General features: G+C 40.8%; 1 protein-coding gene across 2 annotated transcripts in view; it reads right to left on the bottom strand.

The window, feature by feature from the left end:
- The window catches only part of nrg1 (neuregulin 1), an 86,902-nt gene that overhangs the window by 39,507 nt on the left and 27,384 nt on the right, over positions 1 to 20,011 (bottom strand). For both annotated transcript variants that reach the window (XM_072371429.1, XM_072371430.1), the window contains exon 3: positions 8,118 to 8,176. In XM_072371429.1, the coding sequence (XP_072227530.1) occupies positions 8,118 to 8,176 (59 nt within the window). The remainder of the gene's footprint in view (positions 1 to 8,117; positions 8,177 to 20,011) is intronic.

Raw genomic sequence — 20,011 nt, 5'->3', positions numbered from 1 at the left:
TATTACCTAGAAAAAATGAATCCATCAAAACTGGAAGAAGAATGACATAGCATCCAACTGAAATGGAAGGATGAGACAGACAGGGCATGGAATGCAAAGAACACCACTGAGAGCCTGTTTAAGGTGATGATAGATAAAGTCATGCCACAAGAGGTGCAGAAGCACCATGATGATGTTTGTAGGATGAAGATTGAGTGCCACTGTTTGCTGAACATGCTGTGCATCATATGGAACAAAGAAGAAAAGTTGCTCAAAAAGAAGAAGGATTAAGCAAATAGTTAGTTGACAAACAAATTGACACAGCTGCAACTTGGGGGAGCAAAAGAACAGAAAGGCAAAAACCAGTGGTGACAGTCAAATAACAACAGACTCCACAGAATGTGACAGCAATGCCTCTGCCTACTGTAACTCAACTTCCAGAATTAACATCTACATCCCAGCAAGCAGAACAAATGGCTAGCCACTTAATGCCAGAAAAATACCTCCCATCCTGTGGGAGCAGAAAACTATTTCCTAAATCCAGGGAGAGGGCGGCCAAAGCAAAAAGGCAACCCAACTTGTTATGGAGAGCGGAAAAGCTCTCCAGAGATGTTCAGAAGCATCCAGTCCAATCCTCAGCCAGAAAACCTCCCATCTGATACACTAACATGTTGGGGATGCAATTAGCCTGAACACCAAAGACAAGGCTGCTCAACTAATCCTTGAATGGGTCCAGTCACAGAATGGCAATAGGGATGCAAGGAAAGGCCTGAGGGGGGCACTATGACCAGCTATTTCATCACAACCACAGGAGGAGCTCACCATATACATGCTGAAGAATACTCTGTTGTGGTAGACACTGATGCCACCTACTCATCATTGCAAAGGCTGGCTCTCAGCTTCTCCTATGAAGTTCATCAATCCAGACCATTGTCTTCTCTGGGAAAACAAATTGTGCCTGCGATTCAGCCGGTTATTGAAGGTGAAACCATAACTGCACCACTACTCTACTCAGCAGATCCATCCATCATAATTTCAGCACTACTCTATTCATCCATCCATCCATATTCTATACCCACTTTATCCAATTCAGGGTCACAGAGGGGTTGGAGCCCATCCCAGCTGCCATTTGGTCAGAGGTGGGGTACACCCACCTCAGCCTTTTGTATATTGGCTCTGACTGATGCCTGAGTTGAGCCTCTCTTTTTCTCCATAGAAAAAGTGGATTAATGCTGAAATATCACTGTGTATAACAGTGAGCTGAGCCCTCTGCCACTGTATTGTACACTTATGTTTGATAAACAGCAGGAATGCAAAGAATATGAGGACTGTTGGTATGAGCTGATTATTAGGAGGCTTAATTATATCACACCCAGGACATCTACATCGGATCACAGGATGCAGTCACATTAATAAGCCTTTTACTGGAGTTACAGGAGTGTTTCCAAGTTCAGGACTCTACACTGCATGCCATTCACTTAGGAGCAGAAGAACATAGGGCACGTGAATTAGGACCAATGGTGAAAAGCGCAATGCAAGTCCCAGAGTTGGACCACATCAGCAATAAATACATTCATATTTCACCAGACAAATTATACATTAGTAAACCATCAAGATAAAAGTAAGTTAAAAGTTAAATCAGCATAACCCATTTACATTAAATTAAACCGAATGGACAATGTGCCGATTCAAAAGCAGTATACACTGAAGCAACATGATGTAGAAGCATAAAGCCTATACTTGACGGACAATGCACATATGCGAGATTGGTGCAATGGTCTGTAGATAGCCCATCAATATTGAACAGGTTGTTGGCTCAAGACTTACAACACCGTAATCCAGAACGTGGATTATTTGTAAATGTATTTGCAATGTTCTCCCTCAACGGCCCAATATGAACAAGACTCTATAGTAGTCTTAACAGCGTTAGATGCTGGAGGCCATTAAGGAAGTAAAGAAAATCTGCAATTCTGTCAACAGTAGGTGGATTATTGGGCAGACAGCTGTGTTGGGGAAAGCAGCTTATTGCTTCCTCACAAGTGGAGACAGTAACTAATGTCCTAAGACCCTAAACAATTAGACAAATTCTGACTTTTCTGGGGATGACGGATACAGTTAAGCATAAATCTCACTAAAATTCAATCTAACAAACTTCCTCAGAAGTGCTCAGCAAAACTTGCCTAAGTCAAAGCTCTAAAAGCTGCCTGTAAACTGGGATGAGAAAAATGTTTAAAGATGTACACTGCTTACTCCTATGGTGTATGTCGTGTACATAGAAATATTTTGAAACAGAGAGGTTTCCTCAGGGCTGATGGTACTTCAGCAGCTAATGCTGAGGCTGTGTCTACACTTTTAGATGCTATGTATTTACTAATCATCTAGAGTCCAGAGCATCAGAAAACTGATACTTGCTAAGGGTAACCATTTAGCAGATGAAGCTGCCAATCGGGCAGCAGTGGGATACACAGTGGGTTCCATACTGATTGCTGAAGACTGTTAACCACTGACATCCTTCTCATTTAACTAATTTTAACTCAGGATAGAGCTGTCCCTCAAGATGAAGGTGCAGATGAAGATGGTGCATTCAGAAACACAATTGAAGGAGTTAAGAATTGAAAGAGATAAAAGTCCTTTTGAGTCCAGTTGAGCTTATACATCAACCACCAACCACATTCTTTAGATGTGTTAGTCCAGCTTTGAAAGCTTTGATTTTTGTTTGATGTTGACATGCATTTTAAAATTCTGGTTTTGGCCGGGCACAATAACAGAATAATTTTGTTTTCTTCTAGTGTCATGTAAATGTTACATCGAGTTATGTCGACATCAAAGAAATTTGATCCTTCAGTGCAGTTACATGCGGGCCATCGGATCGGATTAATGGCTAAATTACAATAAGATTAGGTTATTCAGCTCATGTAGACAGCTTAATCTGACAAGAAATCAAATCGGATCGGGTTACTTGCGATCGAATTAAGACCCCAAGATAACTTGATAGTGGATTGGATCGAGCGTTCTGCCGTAAGAAAGAAACCAACAACGCGATGGAGAATGCGCCGTTGTGCATCGCGTTTGTGCCATAACCATGCTCATCACAAATGTAGATGGATGCAGCTTCAGCTTGCTCTTCATTCGCCATCTTTTTCGAATGCCTTAGTTTTGTTGTTGTTGTTGGTGAAGATGTGAACCGGAAGTGGCTCTATTAGCGATAGTTAAAATGGGTACAGCTCTACCTATCATACTGCGGTATTGCATGCTTTGTGCCAGTGATTCGATTCATTCATCACCATATAACAAAGGATAATTACCCTTGCTCAGATAAGGAGCAGAACCCAACTATAGCTATAATCGAGTTAATCTCATCATGTAAACCCACTGTTTGAGACATCTGATTTACACATAAGTGCTAATTCATGTAAGGACAGAGAAGATCTCTCCCCTTGCAAAGTTTACACACTACCAGAAATTTCCTGCTGTGTTGGCTATTTCTGTCTCTGAATGCATAGAGAAGAAAGTCGTTATCTTAATCACAATATTCACACTGTTGATTAATAAAATAATCATTATTCTCATTTATACATATACATTTATTGTAATGTGTACATGTAAACTGTAACTTTTAAAAATTTCTTGTCATTTTATGATTATATGATTACTAATTTGAGCATCTTGGTTTGCATATTGTTGCTCCATTGTTGCTCCGCTTAAAGAAGTGAAGCCTGAAACTGCTATGATGGTGAACACAGACTATGCTACTAGATATCCCGAGGTGTTTTCTTTATTACTAAAATCTATCAAAGCAGTGGCTTTCTCCTTGGCACAATTTTTTCTCTAAAATGGGATTTCCTTGTGAGATGTTAACATAAAAAGACACTAACTTCATGTCCACACTTTTGAAACAGGTGTACATGGCACTTAACCATCTGGAAATCAGATTGACAGAGTGGTTCCAGACACTCATGCAAATGCTCTGTAAGTTTGTTCATGGCACTGGCACATATTGGGATCAATGGCTACCTTACCTCCTCCTTGCTTAAAGGGAAGTTCCGCGGGCCTCTACTGAGTTCTTTCCATTTGGTCATGAGTTGAAGGGACCTCTGGCCCTATCGTGGTAGACCTGGGTGGGAGAATAGTGGGGTGGGAAGGCTGTTTCATGTGTTGTGTAATTAAGGGAGGGAGAAACTAAAAATATGGCAGAGTAGGCCCAGCAGCAGAAAGCATACGTCCAGAAGTACCAGATAACTTGGTATAACAAGTAAACATGGCATAGGACCTTTATTCTGGATCAGATGATCCATGTTATGCTACCATCCCGTGCCATCAAGTTTCTGGCCAAATAGCAAGGGCCATTTGAACTGGTGAAACATCTTGGAACCACCACATGCCAAGTTTCCACTCTAGAACCATTATGTTCTAGCAAAGTGTTGCATGTTAACTTACACAGGGAATGGATGAAAAGACCCCAAAAGAAGGCAGATGCTTTGCTAATCACAGCTGTAGAGGAGGATACCTCATGGCTGATCGGTAACTGTCCTCACCAGCACCCTGGACCATAATCTGGAACCGTCAGCTGATCAACAAAGTTATCTCAAAGCATTATTTAATCCTCAAATATTGCAAGAATGTCTAGGTTACAAAATCTAATAGAATATTAGATAGTTGGAGAGTAATGCTCAAGTAAAATGTGCGAGTTACAGCATTCTCCTGGTGTCCCAGGAAAGGGAAGTGGACCTGTTGCTTCAATTGGGGACTGAGTGCCCAAATAGTACATGGTGTAACCCAGTATTGTTGGTCCTTAAGAAAAATGGCACAATATGGTTTTGCATTGATTTAATTTGCCTGAACATTGTGTGTCAAAGTTTGATTCCGACCTTACCACATGCATTGATGACATGATTGGGCATCTGGGAAACGCTAAATACCAGACCATCAAACTGTGTCGGATGTGCACACTTCCCTGCTCTGCCGTGCCGGAAGGACCCAGTAGTCCCGAGAGAACACGAAAATAGCAGCAGATAACCTACGAGAACACCTGTGGAGTAATGCAGACCTCTACGGTTATGATAGTGTTAAGCGGTGTACTGCCATAACCACCCACGATCATAACCATCCACGTTGTCACTTTGTGTTTCTTGTGCGTGAGTGCAAAGTGAGTCAACGGGTGTTTGTTCCGTTTTTCTGTGTGCGTGGTGTAGAGCCTAACCGACCGCCATGTTGGGATGCGTACTTTCGCACACACAGTTGTTTCTTTATATCACCATAGACTGGTTGATATGTTTGTATTTATTTATATACGTTCTAACATATAGTACCATTTGAGTGTAATGCTGGTATTGGTGATATTCACGTTTATTTACAGTTTTTGTGTGTTACATAATGATACAGTCTGAGGCGCCCCCGCGCGGTCACTTCAGTGTATTGCTCTGACCTCAGATGTTTATTATATTATTTTTATATTGTTTGTTTATGTCACAGTGACATGACTTTATTTTTGTACCATATATTTATGGTGTTTTTATTTTATATGCTTCAGGAAATCACAACAGATACATGTACACTGTTCCAAGCTACTCAACACAATAAAGAAGGGTAAAAGAAACCTCTGGAGTCGCTGCAGTTTTTCTGACAGAAGACTAAGGCCAGACTGTGTACGCCAGCATCCAAAAGATTATTGACATTGGGGCTATTGGCAAGTACCTCTTTCCAAGCAGCCCAGGTAGTTGACAGTCTTTCAAACTCCTTGTGGACTATTACAGTCCTGTCATTTGAACTGCAAGTTGCAACTTTTTAAAGACTTATGGATAAGGTATTGAATTGACTATGTGTTTGCCTACCATGATAGTGTGATTTACAGTGACACATCCGAAGAGCATCGTCAGTATATGAGGGAGGTTCTGAGGCACCTACAGGCCTGACTGTTAACCCAGAAAAATGTTTTTGTCTAAGACTTTTATCTGAAATGAACTGATCAGGCCACAGGGCTGCAAGGTTTACACAACTAAATCCTGTCCACTGACTCAAATTTATTGGGGAAATTTCATGGGGATGGCTAGTTTTTATCAATTGGTCAGTTAATCCCTGATTTTTCAGTCGCTCGGGAGCTCCACTCACAGACTCGATTGGGTCAAGATGTCCACAGAAGGTTTAGTGGACAGAGGAAGCAATAGCAGCTTTCCAGGACATTCAGCAGTCTTTGAGTATGAAACCTGTTCTTTATTTAGAGAAACTTCTTGTTCTGTAACCAGATGCCTCAGAAAAAGGTATAGGAGCACTCCTTGCGCAGGATCCAGTGGAGACTATCAGTGAGCCAGTGAGCTCTACAATCTCTCTTGCGTCCAGAGAATACCTATGGCAAAATATATGAACCAGTCTTTTGCCCCCTACTTCTCTTTGTTTCCAAGCATTGAACTTTGAGACTTTGGATTGATTATTGTGATCTGACTAATACAACAAGTACCCTCTTCTGCTTTTTGATTCTGCTTTTGTGTGGGGTTGCTATCTTCACTAATTTACATCCCAGAAATGCCTCCCATCGAATCAGAGTTCATGAAGGGGATCAAGATAACATAGTTTTTAACACCCCTCTCTGTCATTTTGACTTACTAGTCATGCCCTTTGGCTCAACCAATACACCTGCTGCATTCCAAACAATGACGTATCACTAATGAGTGCTTTGTTTTTGTGTTTCTTGATGGTGTTCTTATCTTCTTCCAAGATAGAACGAATGTCGTGTTTGCTAAATGCCTCAATGACTGTTGAGAAATTGACTTGCATTGTCTACTTTTCCTTTCAATTCTGTTGTTACCAACCTTTCCATAATTGATTGGTTTTCCAAATCAGCCCACTGCAATGATTTACCAATGTTTTCCTTTGTTCCTAAGACTGCGGACCCTCAAGTCAATTATCTCTTGCTTTTCCCAAATATTGTTTCCAGAAGAAGCCCTCGGTTTATTCTAAGCATGTAAATTTTTCCGTCATGCTCTTGAAGCCACTAGTAGACTATCCTCCGACTTCCTTCCTCAAGCTAATGCTAAAATTATAATCGGCTTTACGATGTGTCATAGCTTTTGAGCCATCCTAATGGAATGCAAACATTATTCTAATAGAATATACACACAACTCTGTAAGTACAGCCAAAGTACTTGGAACCCACCTGGAACAGCAGAGAAGAGCCATTCCTCCTTTAACCAATGAAGCTATAGTTCATACTCACAACAACCACTGAACAAGCAGACTGAACCCTAAATTACAACTCAGATGCAAGATCTCCAGGCAAGACCTGTAGGCCTTTGTAGACGCTTCTTCAGCAACGAACGGAAGACTGGAACTCTCTCCCGCTTTCCTTGCGCTGTACTGACTCTTTTAAAAAGCTGCTGAACACATTTTTATACAGAAAAGCTTTTAATTAATTAAATTGATGTTTCACAGTGTCTTGTTTTATTTTATTTAAATTTTTTGTGTTTTATCTGTGAATCAACATTTTTTATTCTGTTTTTATCTGTGAAGCAGTTTGTGTTTTTTATCTGTGAAAAGTGCTATATAAATAAAATTTACTTACTCACTTACATTATTTAAAGTAGCCTTGTCATAGCTTACAGATCTTTTCATTAATTAATCCTGTAATGGTTATCAATTTGGATTGAATACTACATAGTTAAATATTTATAGCTAAAAAATATATCCTTCACCATGATCCCATTCTCTTCTATCGCACCCAATCAAGTTTTTAATGATTGTTTTGTTTGTATCTGCTTTATATAGCATTTGCCTTAAATAGCTGGTCATATCATACATTAAGTGACATGTGATGACTGTCTATTTTCTCATTTAACTGATTTAATCTCTTTAGATATTGACATAAAAATGTCTAAATTATCACTACAGAAGAAAAGGGAGCCGCATCCAGCATTAGGTGTTAACAATAAAATGATGAAATTAAGAAATAAAATGATCTTCCAATTTAAAACAAATATATTTCCTGTTGTATCTTCTATAGCATGTAAAGCTTGAAAATGCAAAATGATACAAAGTTGCAAACATGCAAAAAGAATCAGTCATCCAAGGCAAAAAACAAAAGACAATATAGCTTTTGACCAAGCATTCTCCAAAATGAGAAGAAAGAGGAAAAAAAACAGACATACTGTAAAAGCTGGCCATTACATAGTTTTGGCAGCGATCACCAGTAAATTCATTTGGACACCTAGGGAGGACACAAAAGAAACAGACAAGAAGAGAGAGTTAATTTACACAAGAACTGTATAAAACCCACAACAGTCATCACTGGTGTTGGAGACTGAGCAAGCTAGACCAGTATGTTTAACTTGAATCTGTGAGTCTAAGTTCAGTTAAACATCTACAAATATTGATAACAATGGGATGTATTAAAAGTTTTGCTATTTTGCATTGGCTGTCTATTGAGCTAGTTAGAAGACCCTTTGCGACAGACTGAAATTTGCATGTAGCTATGAGGACACTAAGGATTAGTCTAGAATTTTCCCTCTTATATAACCTTATACATGAGGTTTGAAGTGGAATGGGTGTAAAGCTGAATCAAGAGATAGTAGTTTGTTTTAACTTTAGGAAATACACAGCCATTTGATGTAATGGTTTGCTGGTCTGAACAACATTAATGGCATGTGAGATATGAAGTACATGCAAAAATCATGACACTGCTCTGCAAACAAGAGTGTACCTAACTCTTTAGACCCTGTTTTACTTGGCTACACTTGATTTAAAATAGCCATGCCATCTCGTCAGATGATTTCTCCCTTTTTATTTTCTTTTCTTTTTTCCTTTAGAGAAAATATGATGGGGGAGAAACACCAGCAATGACATGTGGGACTGAACACATTTGTATTCACATACTTTTGGTTCTGAGACTTTCCTAAGCACTGCTTGTTCACATCGGTGCCCAGTGAATCCAGCCAAGCACCTGGTTGATGGGTAGAAGGGAAAAGAGGAAAAACAGCACCTATTTGTTACGAAAAAGACATGAACACTTATTGACAAACAAGTGTACTCCTTATAAATATAGTACACTACAATATAGTAACACTTGTAAATATAGTACACAATTATTTTGCCAGAAATGACCAATGATGTCTGAAGTGCCTTTTAATTAAGAAACAGTCTAATGAAAATAGTTAGTAGACATTCCAAAATCACGACTTTTGGGGGCCATATCCTGAAAATGTCATAGTCTGTGTTTTTGTGTAATGTAATATTTTGTACATTTGTTTTATTTTGGTCATTGATCTTCAGTCTCCTTGTTTCCTGTTTTATTTTGTAGGGTCTTCTACCCTGTATATTTTGTTAGTTTACTTCCACTGTTATACTTGGGTTTAGTTACTAATGACACTCACCTGTTTTCAATCCCCTTGTCACTCCCTCAGTATATGATCTCCTGGTTTTCCGTTGTCCCGTCGGATAATTGTTTCTCATCCATATCACCCATGTTCTCTGTGATGTCTTGAGTTCCGTTGTATTTCTTTAAAGAAAACCTTAATCAACCAACTCCAGATTCTAATCCTTGTCTGTATTTGGGTCCGCTATCTCCACCACTCATGACAGGATGATCCAACCACAATAAGACCCTTCTCTCAAGACACATCTCTGTGCTTCTGATGGGGTCGGCCGTTAGTGTTTCATTAAAGCACCCCCCAGGAAGAGATGCTCCGGAGAGCGGCGAGGCTCCAAGCAGTCTCCTCTCACCTTTTCTGCACCATCTGAGTCTGCATATGTCCTTGCTCCAGCCCAAGCCTACATCAGAGTTGTTGCTTTAGCCCAAGTCTGTATAAAAGTCTGCATTTAGCCTTGAATTTTCCCTAGCTCCAGAATTTTTACTCTCCAGTGTGGTGACCCTCAGAGCTTCAGTCTGCTGTGTCCCGGCCTACAGAGCTCCGGTCTCTCCTGGCTCAGCTTACAGAGCTCCAGTCTCCAATTAAGCAGCCTTTGGCACATCTGTCTCCTAAGCATCTGCCCTCCGTGCTTCAGTTCCCAGTGGGGGACACTCTTTCTCCTGTTCCTGTAGCCGTTTCTGAGGAGGACCCAGTGGGAGACGCTCCTGTACCTGTCTACAAGGAGGTCCCAGTGGGGGACGCTCTTTCTCCTGTCCTCACTTAAGAGAGATCCCAGGTGAACTCGCCTCAGCCAGTTCCTGCTCCTGTCTTTAAAGGGGTCTGGATGGGCTCGCCTCGGTCTGCTCCTGTGCCTGCTTCAGAGGGTGTTTGGATGGGTTCGCCTCTGCCAGTCATGGTCACGACTGCCAGTCATGGTCTTCTCCAGGGTTCTGCTCAACCTGACGTCTGGTTGTGTGCCTGGTAGGTTCTCATGCCACATGTCATCTGGCCATCAGCCAGAGAGCAATTCCTGCCTCCTCGACATTGGCATTCTGGTTGTCCACCAGGCTGTCCACCAAGGGGATCTCTGCTTCTCAGTCGTTGGACGTCCGATGATCCACCAGAAGGATCCTTGCTTCTTCATCAGTGGTCATCTGGCCATCCGCCAGAGACACTTCTGCACCTTCATTGCCTGTCTCCCAACTGCCCACCTGAGAGACATCTGCTCCTTCGTTGATGATTGTCTGGCCGTCTGCCAATGAAACCTCAGCTCATTTGTCGCTGGATGTCTGGCACTCTGCCAGAAAAAAACACAGCTGGCCATTACTATTGAGGTCACATCTCTTTTGTCGCTGGATGTCTAACCATTTGCCAGGTCATCCTCCAAAGAAGTTCCCTGTACTTCTGCCGATCTGGGGTTTGTCTGTCCTCCTGCTCCGCGCCAGTTATACCTCTACCTGCCAGTCATTGCCTTGCCTCCAAGAGGCTCTCTGTCACACCAGTGCCAGAACCAGAACTTTTGTACATCTTACTTTTGTTTTATTTTGGTCATTGTTCTTCAGTCTCTTTGTTTCCTGTTTAATTTTGTAGTCTCCCCCTGTGTTTTTTGTTAGTTTACTTCCACTGTTACACTGGAAAAACTTAACCACTGTTACTGATGACACTCACCTGTCACTCCCTCAGAATATTGTCTCCTGGTTTTCTGTTGTTGTCTGTCGGATCATTGTTTGTCATTTATGTCTCTGCCACCCTTGTTTTCCCCCTTGATTTCTTAAGTTCCACCTTAACTTCCCAGAGGGCACCTCCTCGAGGAATCAATAAAGTTCTGTCTATCTATTTGTTTATTTTTTTTGAAGAACTTTTTTATTGAAGCACTGCAAGTGAACATACAGTGACATCAAGACAGCTTTTATAAATGTTTGTTTATGTTTATGCATTTGGCAGACGCTTGTATCCAAAGCAATTTACTGGTAGGCAGATAGGGTAAGGGTACCTTTCATGCCGGGGATTTGAACCCAGGTCTTCTACACTGTGCCATTTTAAGTTCACCATCTAGTCTGTCTCAATGACCCTGAAATTCCTGATTGTGTTGGCAATAATGGGGCCACAGTACAACATGTGTTTATCTTTTATGCCAGAAAATAAGATGTCCTTCAGTCTCCTAGGGTGAACTAGGTTCTCCTCTAAAGATTTCCATGAGATAGATGAGCGGCCATTGAGCCAAAAATGACAGGGCGTAGCTGGAAGGACTGATGATACATTCTAAAATTTGGGAGGGCGAGCCCACCCTGATATTTAGGTCTCTGTAACACTGAAAACTTAAGTTTTGGATGGCCATTATTCCAGATGTACCCATGTAATAGTTGATAAATTCTAACCCAGTAGTCTGGAGATGGCGATAGTAGAATCATCATACTCAAGAAGCTAATAAGAGGCAAAACATTCATTTTAATAACAGATATACGTGTCCGCAGTGAGGCAAGTAGCCTTGTCCAGTTTGCAAGATGACGTTCAACTTCCTTAAAAGTTTTTTCATAGTGAAGGGTGTATCTGTATTCCCAGGTATGTGATTTGGTTTACTAAGGGGATCTGGCTTGATATTTTGACATTTTTGGCAGCTTCATTCAGCAACATCAGAGCTGACTTTGACCATTTGATTTTAATTCCTGACAGATGTTTGAAATTCACTCTCTGTTTGCGGCATTTGAGGCCGCAAACAGAGAGTGAATAGATTTCCTTATGTCTGTCATATGTATGAGGATGTCATCCGCAAAAGCCGACAGGGAATGAGATGACTGTCTAATTTGAATGGGGGAGACAATTGAATTTTGCCTAAGGTGCTGAGCAAATGGTTCGAGGGAAAGAATAAACAGGCTCGGGGAGAGACAGAGACAGCACAAACTGGGGATCCCATCAGGGCCTGGGGATTTCCTTCTTGTCATTTTACTCAGTGCAGCTTTTAATTCCTGCAAAGTCACCAGCTGGCCCAGGTCTGCTGCCTCTTCTCCTTGAAGGGTGGGCAGGTCCACCTCTCACAAAAAATTGTTACACACTTCTGGGTCGTAGCTGCCAGATGACATATATAAATTCTCATAGTATGTCTGGAAGGTGTTATTTATGTCTGCTGGATTAGAAACCAGGCCTCTAGTAGGGTGATGAATTGAATCAATGTATGCCTTTGATTCACACTTCTTTCATTTAAAAGTCAGAAGTCTGCTGGGCTTACTTCTGTTCCAATAGTAATTTTGCCTGGTCCTGTGTATGATGAATTCTGCTCATCTCTGTAACAAGTCATTCAGCTGTTGTCTAACAACCTGCAGCTCGTCACTAACTGTGTTTGAATAGTTCCTCTTAAGAGCCATCTCCAAACATTCCTCCTCTAATTATTTGATTCTAACATTCCTAACCTTTTTCATAAGCGATGCATACGCTGTTGTAAAGTCACGTATAAAGCCCTTTGTCGTCATCCACACCAATCCAGCTTCCTCAACGGAGCCTATATTTTTTTGAGAAATGCAGACACTTTAGTTCTATATTCAGAGACAAATGCGGTGTCATTTAAAAGAGAGGTGTTGAAGCGCCATCTCTCAGATTTTTTGGATTTGAAGCTGAGGTCAATGCCAGGAACTAATGGGTTGTGGATGGCCAGTGTGACAGGGAGTAATTTAACAGGTGTTATGCAAATCTTCAAACCATGCGACAACAGAAAATAATCAATCCTTGAGAATGACTTATGATATGCAGAGATACAAGTATAATCTCGACTTCCTGGATTCTGTGACCGCCAAACGTCAAAGCGATCCAAGTTGTCTATCATTGTGTTCAGAGCTGTAGAGGCTGACTGTTGACCATGTGTAAATGAGCTTGTAGATTTGTCTAAATCAAGATTACAGACAGCATTCATGTCTCCCCCCAGAATTAATTCATATTCTGCAAGATTGAGTAATTCCTTTGTGAGGTCAGGATAAAAGTTATCTTCAAAAATGGCTGGCACGTATACGGACATGAATGCTACCTTCGTACCATAAATTGATGTACGCACATATACTACTCGGCCAGATCTATCGTTACTAGTCCCATCGATTTTCACAGGCAAGTTCCTCTTGAACAAAATCATCACTCCTTTAGAAAAAGAACCACTGCCCGATGAGGAGATCACCATATATTGTTTATTTTGCAACTTCTGAGCATCCCCTTCAGGGACTCCTGAATTAGTACTATGTCAGTCTTTACTTTGCACATCAATTCCTGGCATTTAACCCTCTTGACATCGACGTTCAAGTCCCAGACATTCAGACTCAGGATGGTCAATTTAACCATTATCAAAAATCACTCTGGTTGTATTCCAGTTATACACTGGAACCCAAGTAACCCAAGTATTCAAGCATATAATCCAGTAAGAAACCCATGCCCGCCCCATTGCTGCCATACCCATATCCCAAAACACGTGTTTCTGTGTAACTTCACCACAACATAGCGCAGCTCATTGAGACTCCAAGACTCTATTGTACCCCACTACTGAGCATAACTGACCTGACAGGTACATAAACAGCTGAAACATGTGAACGTACGGCCCACTATAGACAAACTGAGGCTAGGTCATAAATAAAATAACAACAACAATAATAATAAATAAAATCAATTTTAAAAATAAATAAATAAAAAATAAATAATAAACAAAAATAAAATAAAATTTTCAAAACAACCTGAAATTGACCCTCCGAAACGTAAACAATGTGTGGTAGGGTTGATGCTCTCTCTTTAAAACAGTGACCAGTAGTGTAGCCTGAGAAAGGAGTCAGCATGGAACAGCCAGGTGTCCAGAACAAACAGAACAAATCTTATAAAACCTGGGCCATAAAAACTCCTCGCCTTATCTTCAGGTGTCGAAACCCTCCTCCCGTGCACTCCTGCTCCATCACCTCCGTCTGTTGATGAGCTGCCGCCCGCATTGTCGAGATCCCATGTTGAGACCCTTGCAGAAACTCCTCTGCATCCTCCGGAGTAGAGAAGCTGCGTTGCTCGCCATCCAGGATGATCTTCAAGGTCGTGGGATAGATGATGAAAGATGAGATGCCCCTTTCCCGTAGAGACTTCTGCACGCCTGCAAATGCTTTCCGACGTTGACTTGTGTGGGCACTGTAGTCAGCATAGAACCGCAGCGACCTGCTGGCATCTTGAATCGGTGCATTCCTTGTCATCTCCCGGGCAACGTTCAGTATAGCGTTGCTGTCTTCGTGCCGAAGCAGCCGCAGTATTATGGTCTGTGGTTTGTTCCCCTTCGCATGCGGGCTGTAAATGCGATGAGCTCTCTCTATCTCAATAGTTTTATTAACAAGTGAGAGTTTCCACTTGGGAAGCGTTGTTGCCCTCTCTGCCCGCACTGATTCCTGTGATCCGAACATTGTTTCTCCGGTTGTGGTCCTCTAACACGAAGAGCTTCAGTTGAAACTTCTCAAGGCTGGTCGTGTTTGTCAGAAACAAGCAGGACACAGGTGCTGGGATGTTCAGAATAAATAGTTTTATTGATATAACTTATAACTCTCCAGGTCAGAGAAATAAATGGGCTATGAAAGTCTAACACACTTCTCTCAATAACTATAGTGAGGGAAGTGTGGCTATAAAACTTATCAAAAATAATAATCTCTCCACTCCAGGAGGAAAACTAAAAGAGCTATAACAAATAACTAAGACGCTCTCTTCCTTAAGAGGCAATAAGAAATAAAAAACACTCCTATAAACGGAGGCACAATGAAAGTTTAACAAAACCAAAATCACTCCTATAAATGGAGGCACTATGAAACTTAGCAAAATCAAAGTCACTCCTGACAGACAAAACCAAAAGGCTATAAGCTTAGACGAAGCTAGACTAGATCTATGAGGCGAAAAGGTTACAAAAGAAAACCACTCTGATGGAGGGAAAAAGCTTACGCGGTATGGCTTGGCTCAAGACTGTGAATTACTTGGAAGGCGAGGATGATCGCACGCACACAAAGTTTGTAAAGAAACACACTGGCACAGGACAGAGGGAGAAGCAGACCATAAATACACATGGAGGGAAATGGGCAACAGGTGGAAACACTCTAGGATCAGGGAAGACAATCAGACTGGTGACACATGAGGAAGGGCAAGTGACCTGAAACGAGAGGGGATTTGATCCTTTATTCTTTATCAATAAAATTGTTTCTATCAGAGAGAAGATTAATGGAATCCTTCCCACTATTATCACTGATGTATCATCAAGTAGAGCAGCTTTAGAAGTATCTTTAGAACCTGATTTGTATTTAGACGGCTTCTGCCCAGTTGATCTCTCTCAGCTAACAACAGCAATAGTCTCTTCTAAACCATCAACTTGCATTTTAGACCCAATCCCAACCAGACTGTTCAAGGAGGTTTTCCCCTTAATTGACACTTCCATATTGGATTTGATCAATCGGACTTTGTTGACAGGATATGTACCTCAGACTTTTAATGTTGCTGTAATTAAACCTTTACTTAAAAAACCTACTCTTGATTAAGAAGTGTTGGCTAATTATCGACCTATATCCAATCTCCCTTTTTTGTCTAAAGTTCTTGAAAAAATAGTTGCAGTTCAACTTTGTGATCATTTACATAGAAATAATCTGTTTGAAGAGTTTCAGTCAGGATTCAGAGTGCATCACACATTGGAGTAAGTCATGGAGTTCCTCAGGGTTCTGTGCTTGGACCAATTCTATTTACTTTGTACATGCTTCCATTAGGCAACATTATTAGACAGCATGGCATACATTTCCATTGTTATGCTGATGATACTCAGCTGTACTTATCTATGAAACCAGATGAAACCAATAGGTTGGTCAGACTACAAGCCTGTCTTAAAGACATAAAGACCTGGATCACTCAGAACTGTCTGCTTTTAAATTCAGACAAAACTGAAGTTGTTCTCTTTGGACCTGAGCGCTTCAGGGAGAAATTGTCTATTTATATATTTATATAGTTACTCTAGATGGTATTTCCTTGGTTTCTAGTTCTACAGTGAGGAACCTTGGAGTTATTTTTGACCAGAATTTATCATTTGACGCACATATAAAACTGGTTTCTAGGACAGCTTTCTTTCACCTTCGTAATATTGCTAAAATCAGGAACATCCTGTCTCAGGGTGATGCAGAGAAACTACCTCATGCGTTTCTTACTTGGACTACTGTAATTCCTTATTATTGGGCTGTCCCACATATTCTCTGAAAAGCCTCCAGCTGATCCAAAATGCTGCAGCCAGAGTTCTGATGAGATCTAACAGGAGAGAAAATGTTTCTCCAGTTTTAGCTTCTCTTCATTGGCTCCCTGTTAAATTCACAATAGAATTTAAGATTCTTCTCCTCATATATAAAGCTCTTAATGACCGAGCTCCATCATATCTTAAACTGCAGGTTTACTTGTTGTTCCCAGAGTTTCTAAAAGTAGAATGGGAGGCAGAGCCTTCAGTTATCAGGCCCCTCCCTTGTGGAATAAGCTGCCAGTAAATGTCCGGGAAGCAGACACCCTTTCCACTTTTAAGATTCGGCTTAAAACTTTCCTTTTTGATAAAGCTTTTAGTTAGGGATGGCTCAGGTAATCCTGAAACATCCCATAGTTAAGCTGCAATAGGCTTAGACTGCTGGGGGACCTCATCTGTCACACCTTTCCTCACTTTGCTCTCTTTTTTCCCCTGTTTAATTTCTCAAATGATTTTATGTCCATGTGACATTATTGTTGTTATTAACTTGTGTTTCCCTGTTCCAACAGATATAGTTTGAATGGTGTTATGGTGTTTCCCCCCCTCTTTTCCCTCTTTTCTGTCTTCTCAAACCCCAGCTGGTCGAGGCGGATGGCCACCCTTCCTGGTTCTGGTTCTGCCAGAGGTTTCTTCCTGTTAAAAGGGAGTCGTTCCTTTCCACAGTCGCCACAGGCTCAGGACGGGAGATTGGATTGAAGACAAGTTTCGGTGCAATCTGTTGGTTTCCTTAGCTAGGATATTATTTTTTTAATTGGCTCTATATGAATGAACTGGATTATTATTACAATGAATTGAATTCCAATTGGCTTGAATTGGACTATATTATTTAAGTGTCTTGAGATGACAATTGTTGTAATTTGGCGCTATATAAATAAAATTTAATTGAATCCTTCAAAATAAAACAGGAATTTATGAGACAAAACACGCTAAAAATCAAAAGACCTCACCGCAGTGTGACAGTGTTGTCTAATCCCTGATGTTTCGTGGTCTGCGTGTCAGCTTGCACCTTTTCAACTTTAGACACCAGGCCCCGAACAAAATCCATATGGGCGTCTAAGTCTCTCTGAAGTTTCTTGACAGAGTCTGTAACACTCCCCACGGCGCTGGTAATAGCACGGGTAATGATATCCTCCAACTGGTCGCACTGTTTGGCTAGGGCTAATGAGATAGCTTCTTCTATGTTAGCATCAGGGACCGGTGAGCTGTTAGCATCTTGTTGTTTACGCTTCACTGGGGGGTTTTGGTCAGCGAGTCAAATCATTTCTTATGGCTTGACATCTTATATAGTTCACACTACCAAATATAACACTTCCAAGATCCTAGAGATCAAACTGTCAGTAAAAATGGGGATATCACACGGGAGGCTTAAGAGTCTTCCGACCATTGCGCTTGCCGGTCAAATGACCTCCTCTATCTGTTTCTTTAAAGAAAACCTTCAAAGATTATCCACCAGCTCCAAAGTCTCATCCTTGTCTGCATTTCGGTCTACTATCTCTACCACTTGTGACAGGATTACACTCGAGTTTGTCATAAAACAGTAGCTTCATAAATAGTGTCTGTACATCTCTTTATTTTGTTCAATAAACCTTAAATAATACATACTGTGACTACTTTTAGTGTCCAATAATGATAAATAAAATGGTGCTCTGTATTCTAAAGTGTTGCAGACTGACCTCCTTCCGCACTTTTTATTATTTTACTGGCTCTGTCTTAAATGTCAGTCCTTCACCATTAAACAGGAAGTTGCTCTTGCTCAGTAGTCAATTGTCCCACATATGTTTTGCATGACTGATAATTGTTCTGGCAATTACTGAACTGAACAAATTTGGACATCAGTATTATGCAGTGGTCAAAGTGCCACCTGATGGATACAAATGAGGTCAAGGTCACATATAGCACATTAAACAAGTGCTTTACACCAATATTAATAAAAGTACCATACGAGAATAAAAGATCATAAAATAAGACTAAAAGTACCTTACAATAAGAACACTAAAATAAATACAACAGTATGCAAAACCATTACACATAACACAATACAGGAATCACCAGGAAAGATCAAGTCTGGCTCACAGCAGGACCAAGAGGACCAAAGGCCAAGAAGGAAAAACGAGTTTTTAAGGACGACTTAAATGACTCCAAAGATACAGCATCTCTGATATGAAGTGGCAAGCTATTCCATAGCTTTGAAGCAGCCACTGAGAACGCTCGGTCGCCTTTAGTTTTAAGCCTGGATCTTGGGACCTCAAACAGCAGCTCATTTGATGGTCAGAGGGCTCTTACTGGATTATGAACTTTAAGTAGTTCTGCAATATACTGAGGGACTACACCACTTAAAATCTTAAAAACAAATAATAAAACCTTAAAATGTATGGGAAGCCAATGCAAGGAGACCCATATAGGGAGTGATGGGGTCCCGCTTCTTAGTGCCAGTCAGAAGGCGAGTGGCAGCGTTGTGCACTATCTGCAGGCAACGGAGGGAGCACTGATCAAGACCAATGTATAAAGAGTTGCAATAGTCAAGCTTAGAGAAGATGAACACATGAATGACCCTTTCCAAGTCATCAAAAGATAAATATGGCTTCCCTTTTGCCAGGAGCCAAAGCTGGTGAAAGGAACTTTTAATCACTGAGCCAATTTGTCTTTTTAGATTAAGATCAATGTGCAAAGTTACACCAATGGTTTATATATGTGGGCTAGTTTTGGAGGTTAGGGGGCTCATACTAGCAACAGATTTAATGCTACATGGTGGATGTCCATACACAATAACGCTAGTTTTATTGTCATTTAAGTTAAGATGACTTTGGCTCACCCAAGATTTAATATCAACCAAAAAGATCTGTATGTCATCTGCATAACAGTGAAATGATATATTGTGCCTATGGAAAATGGAGTGCAGTGTTAGCATATATTAAGAAAATAGCAATGGACCTAAAATAGATCCCTGCGGGACCCCACAGGTGAGAGGAGCCATACTGGTGGAGAATTCACCCAACTTAGAGAAAGCAATCTCTACATCCTTCGAGTGATGTCACGACAAGCGGCACCAAAGCGGGAGGGCCATTTATCTCTTTTGCAGGTTTGATTTGCTATTATTATTACTACTTCAAATAATTTCAAAGTATGATAAAGGAGGCCTTAGGATCCCATGTTTTCAAACTTGCAACTGAATTATCTCTAGATTTCTTCTGGTAAAATAGAGGTGGTTCGATGGGGTGTTTCATAGAGGTAAATTCATTGGTAAATGACAGCTGTGTGGTGGACTGTCAAAATGCCCTGGGGATGACTTTGAACTCTACATTGTCACTGACATGTCCAACATGTGTGAATGGAAATGCTGTAATACTAAGGAATGCCATTTGATTAGGTGAATGAGGACTTTGATTTGTCAACTAGGCCAGCAAAATGCTATATTAAAATATATACCATCTATATACTATATACC

This window comes from Leuresthes tenuis, unplaced genomic scaffold (genome assembly GCF_036924035.1).
Source record: "Leuresthes tenuis unplaced genomic scaffold, fLeuTen1.0.hap1 SCAF_19, whole genome shotgun sequence".
NCBI lineage: Eukaryota > Metazoa > Chordata > Actinopteri > Atheriniformes > Atherinopsidae > Leuresthes > Leuresthes tenuis.
This window is presented reverse-complemented; position numbering and strand designations above follow the sequence as displayed.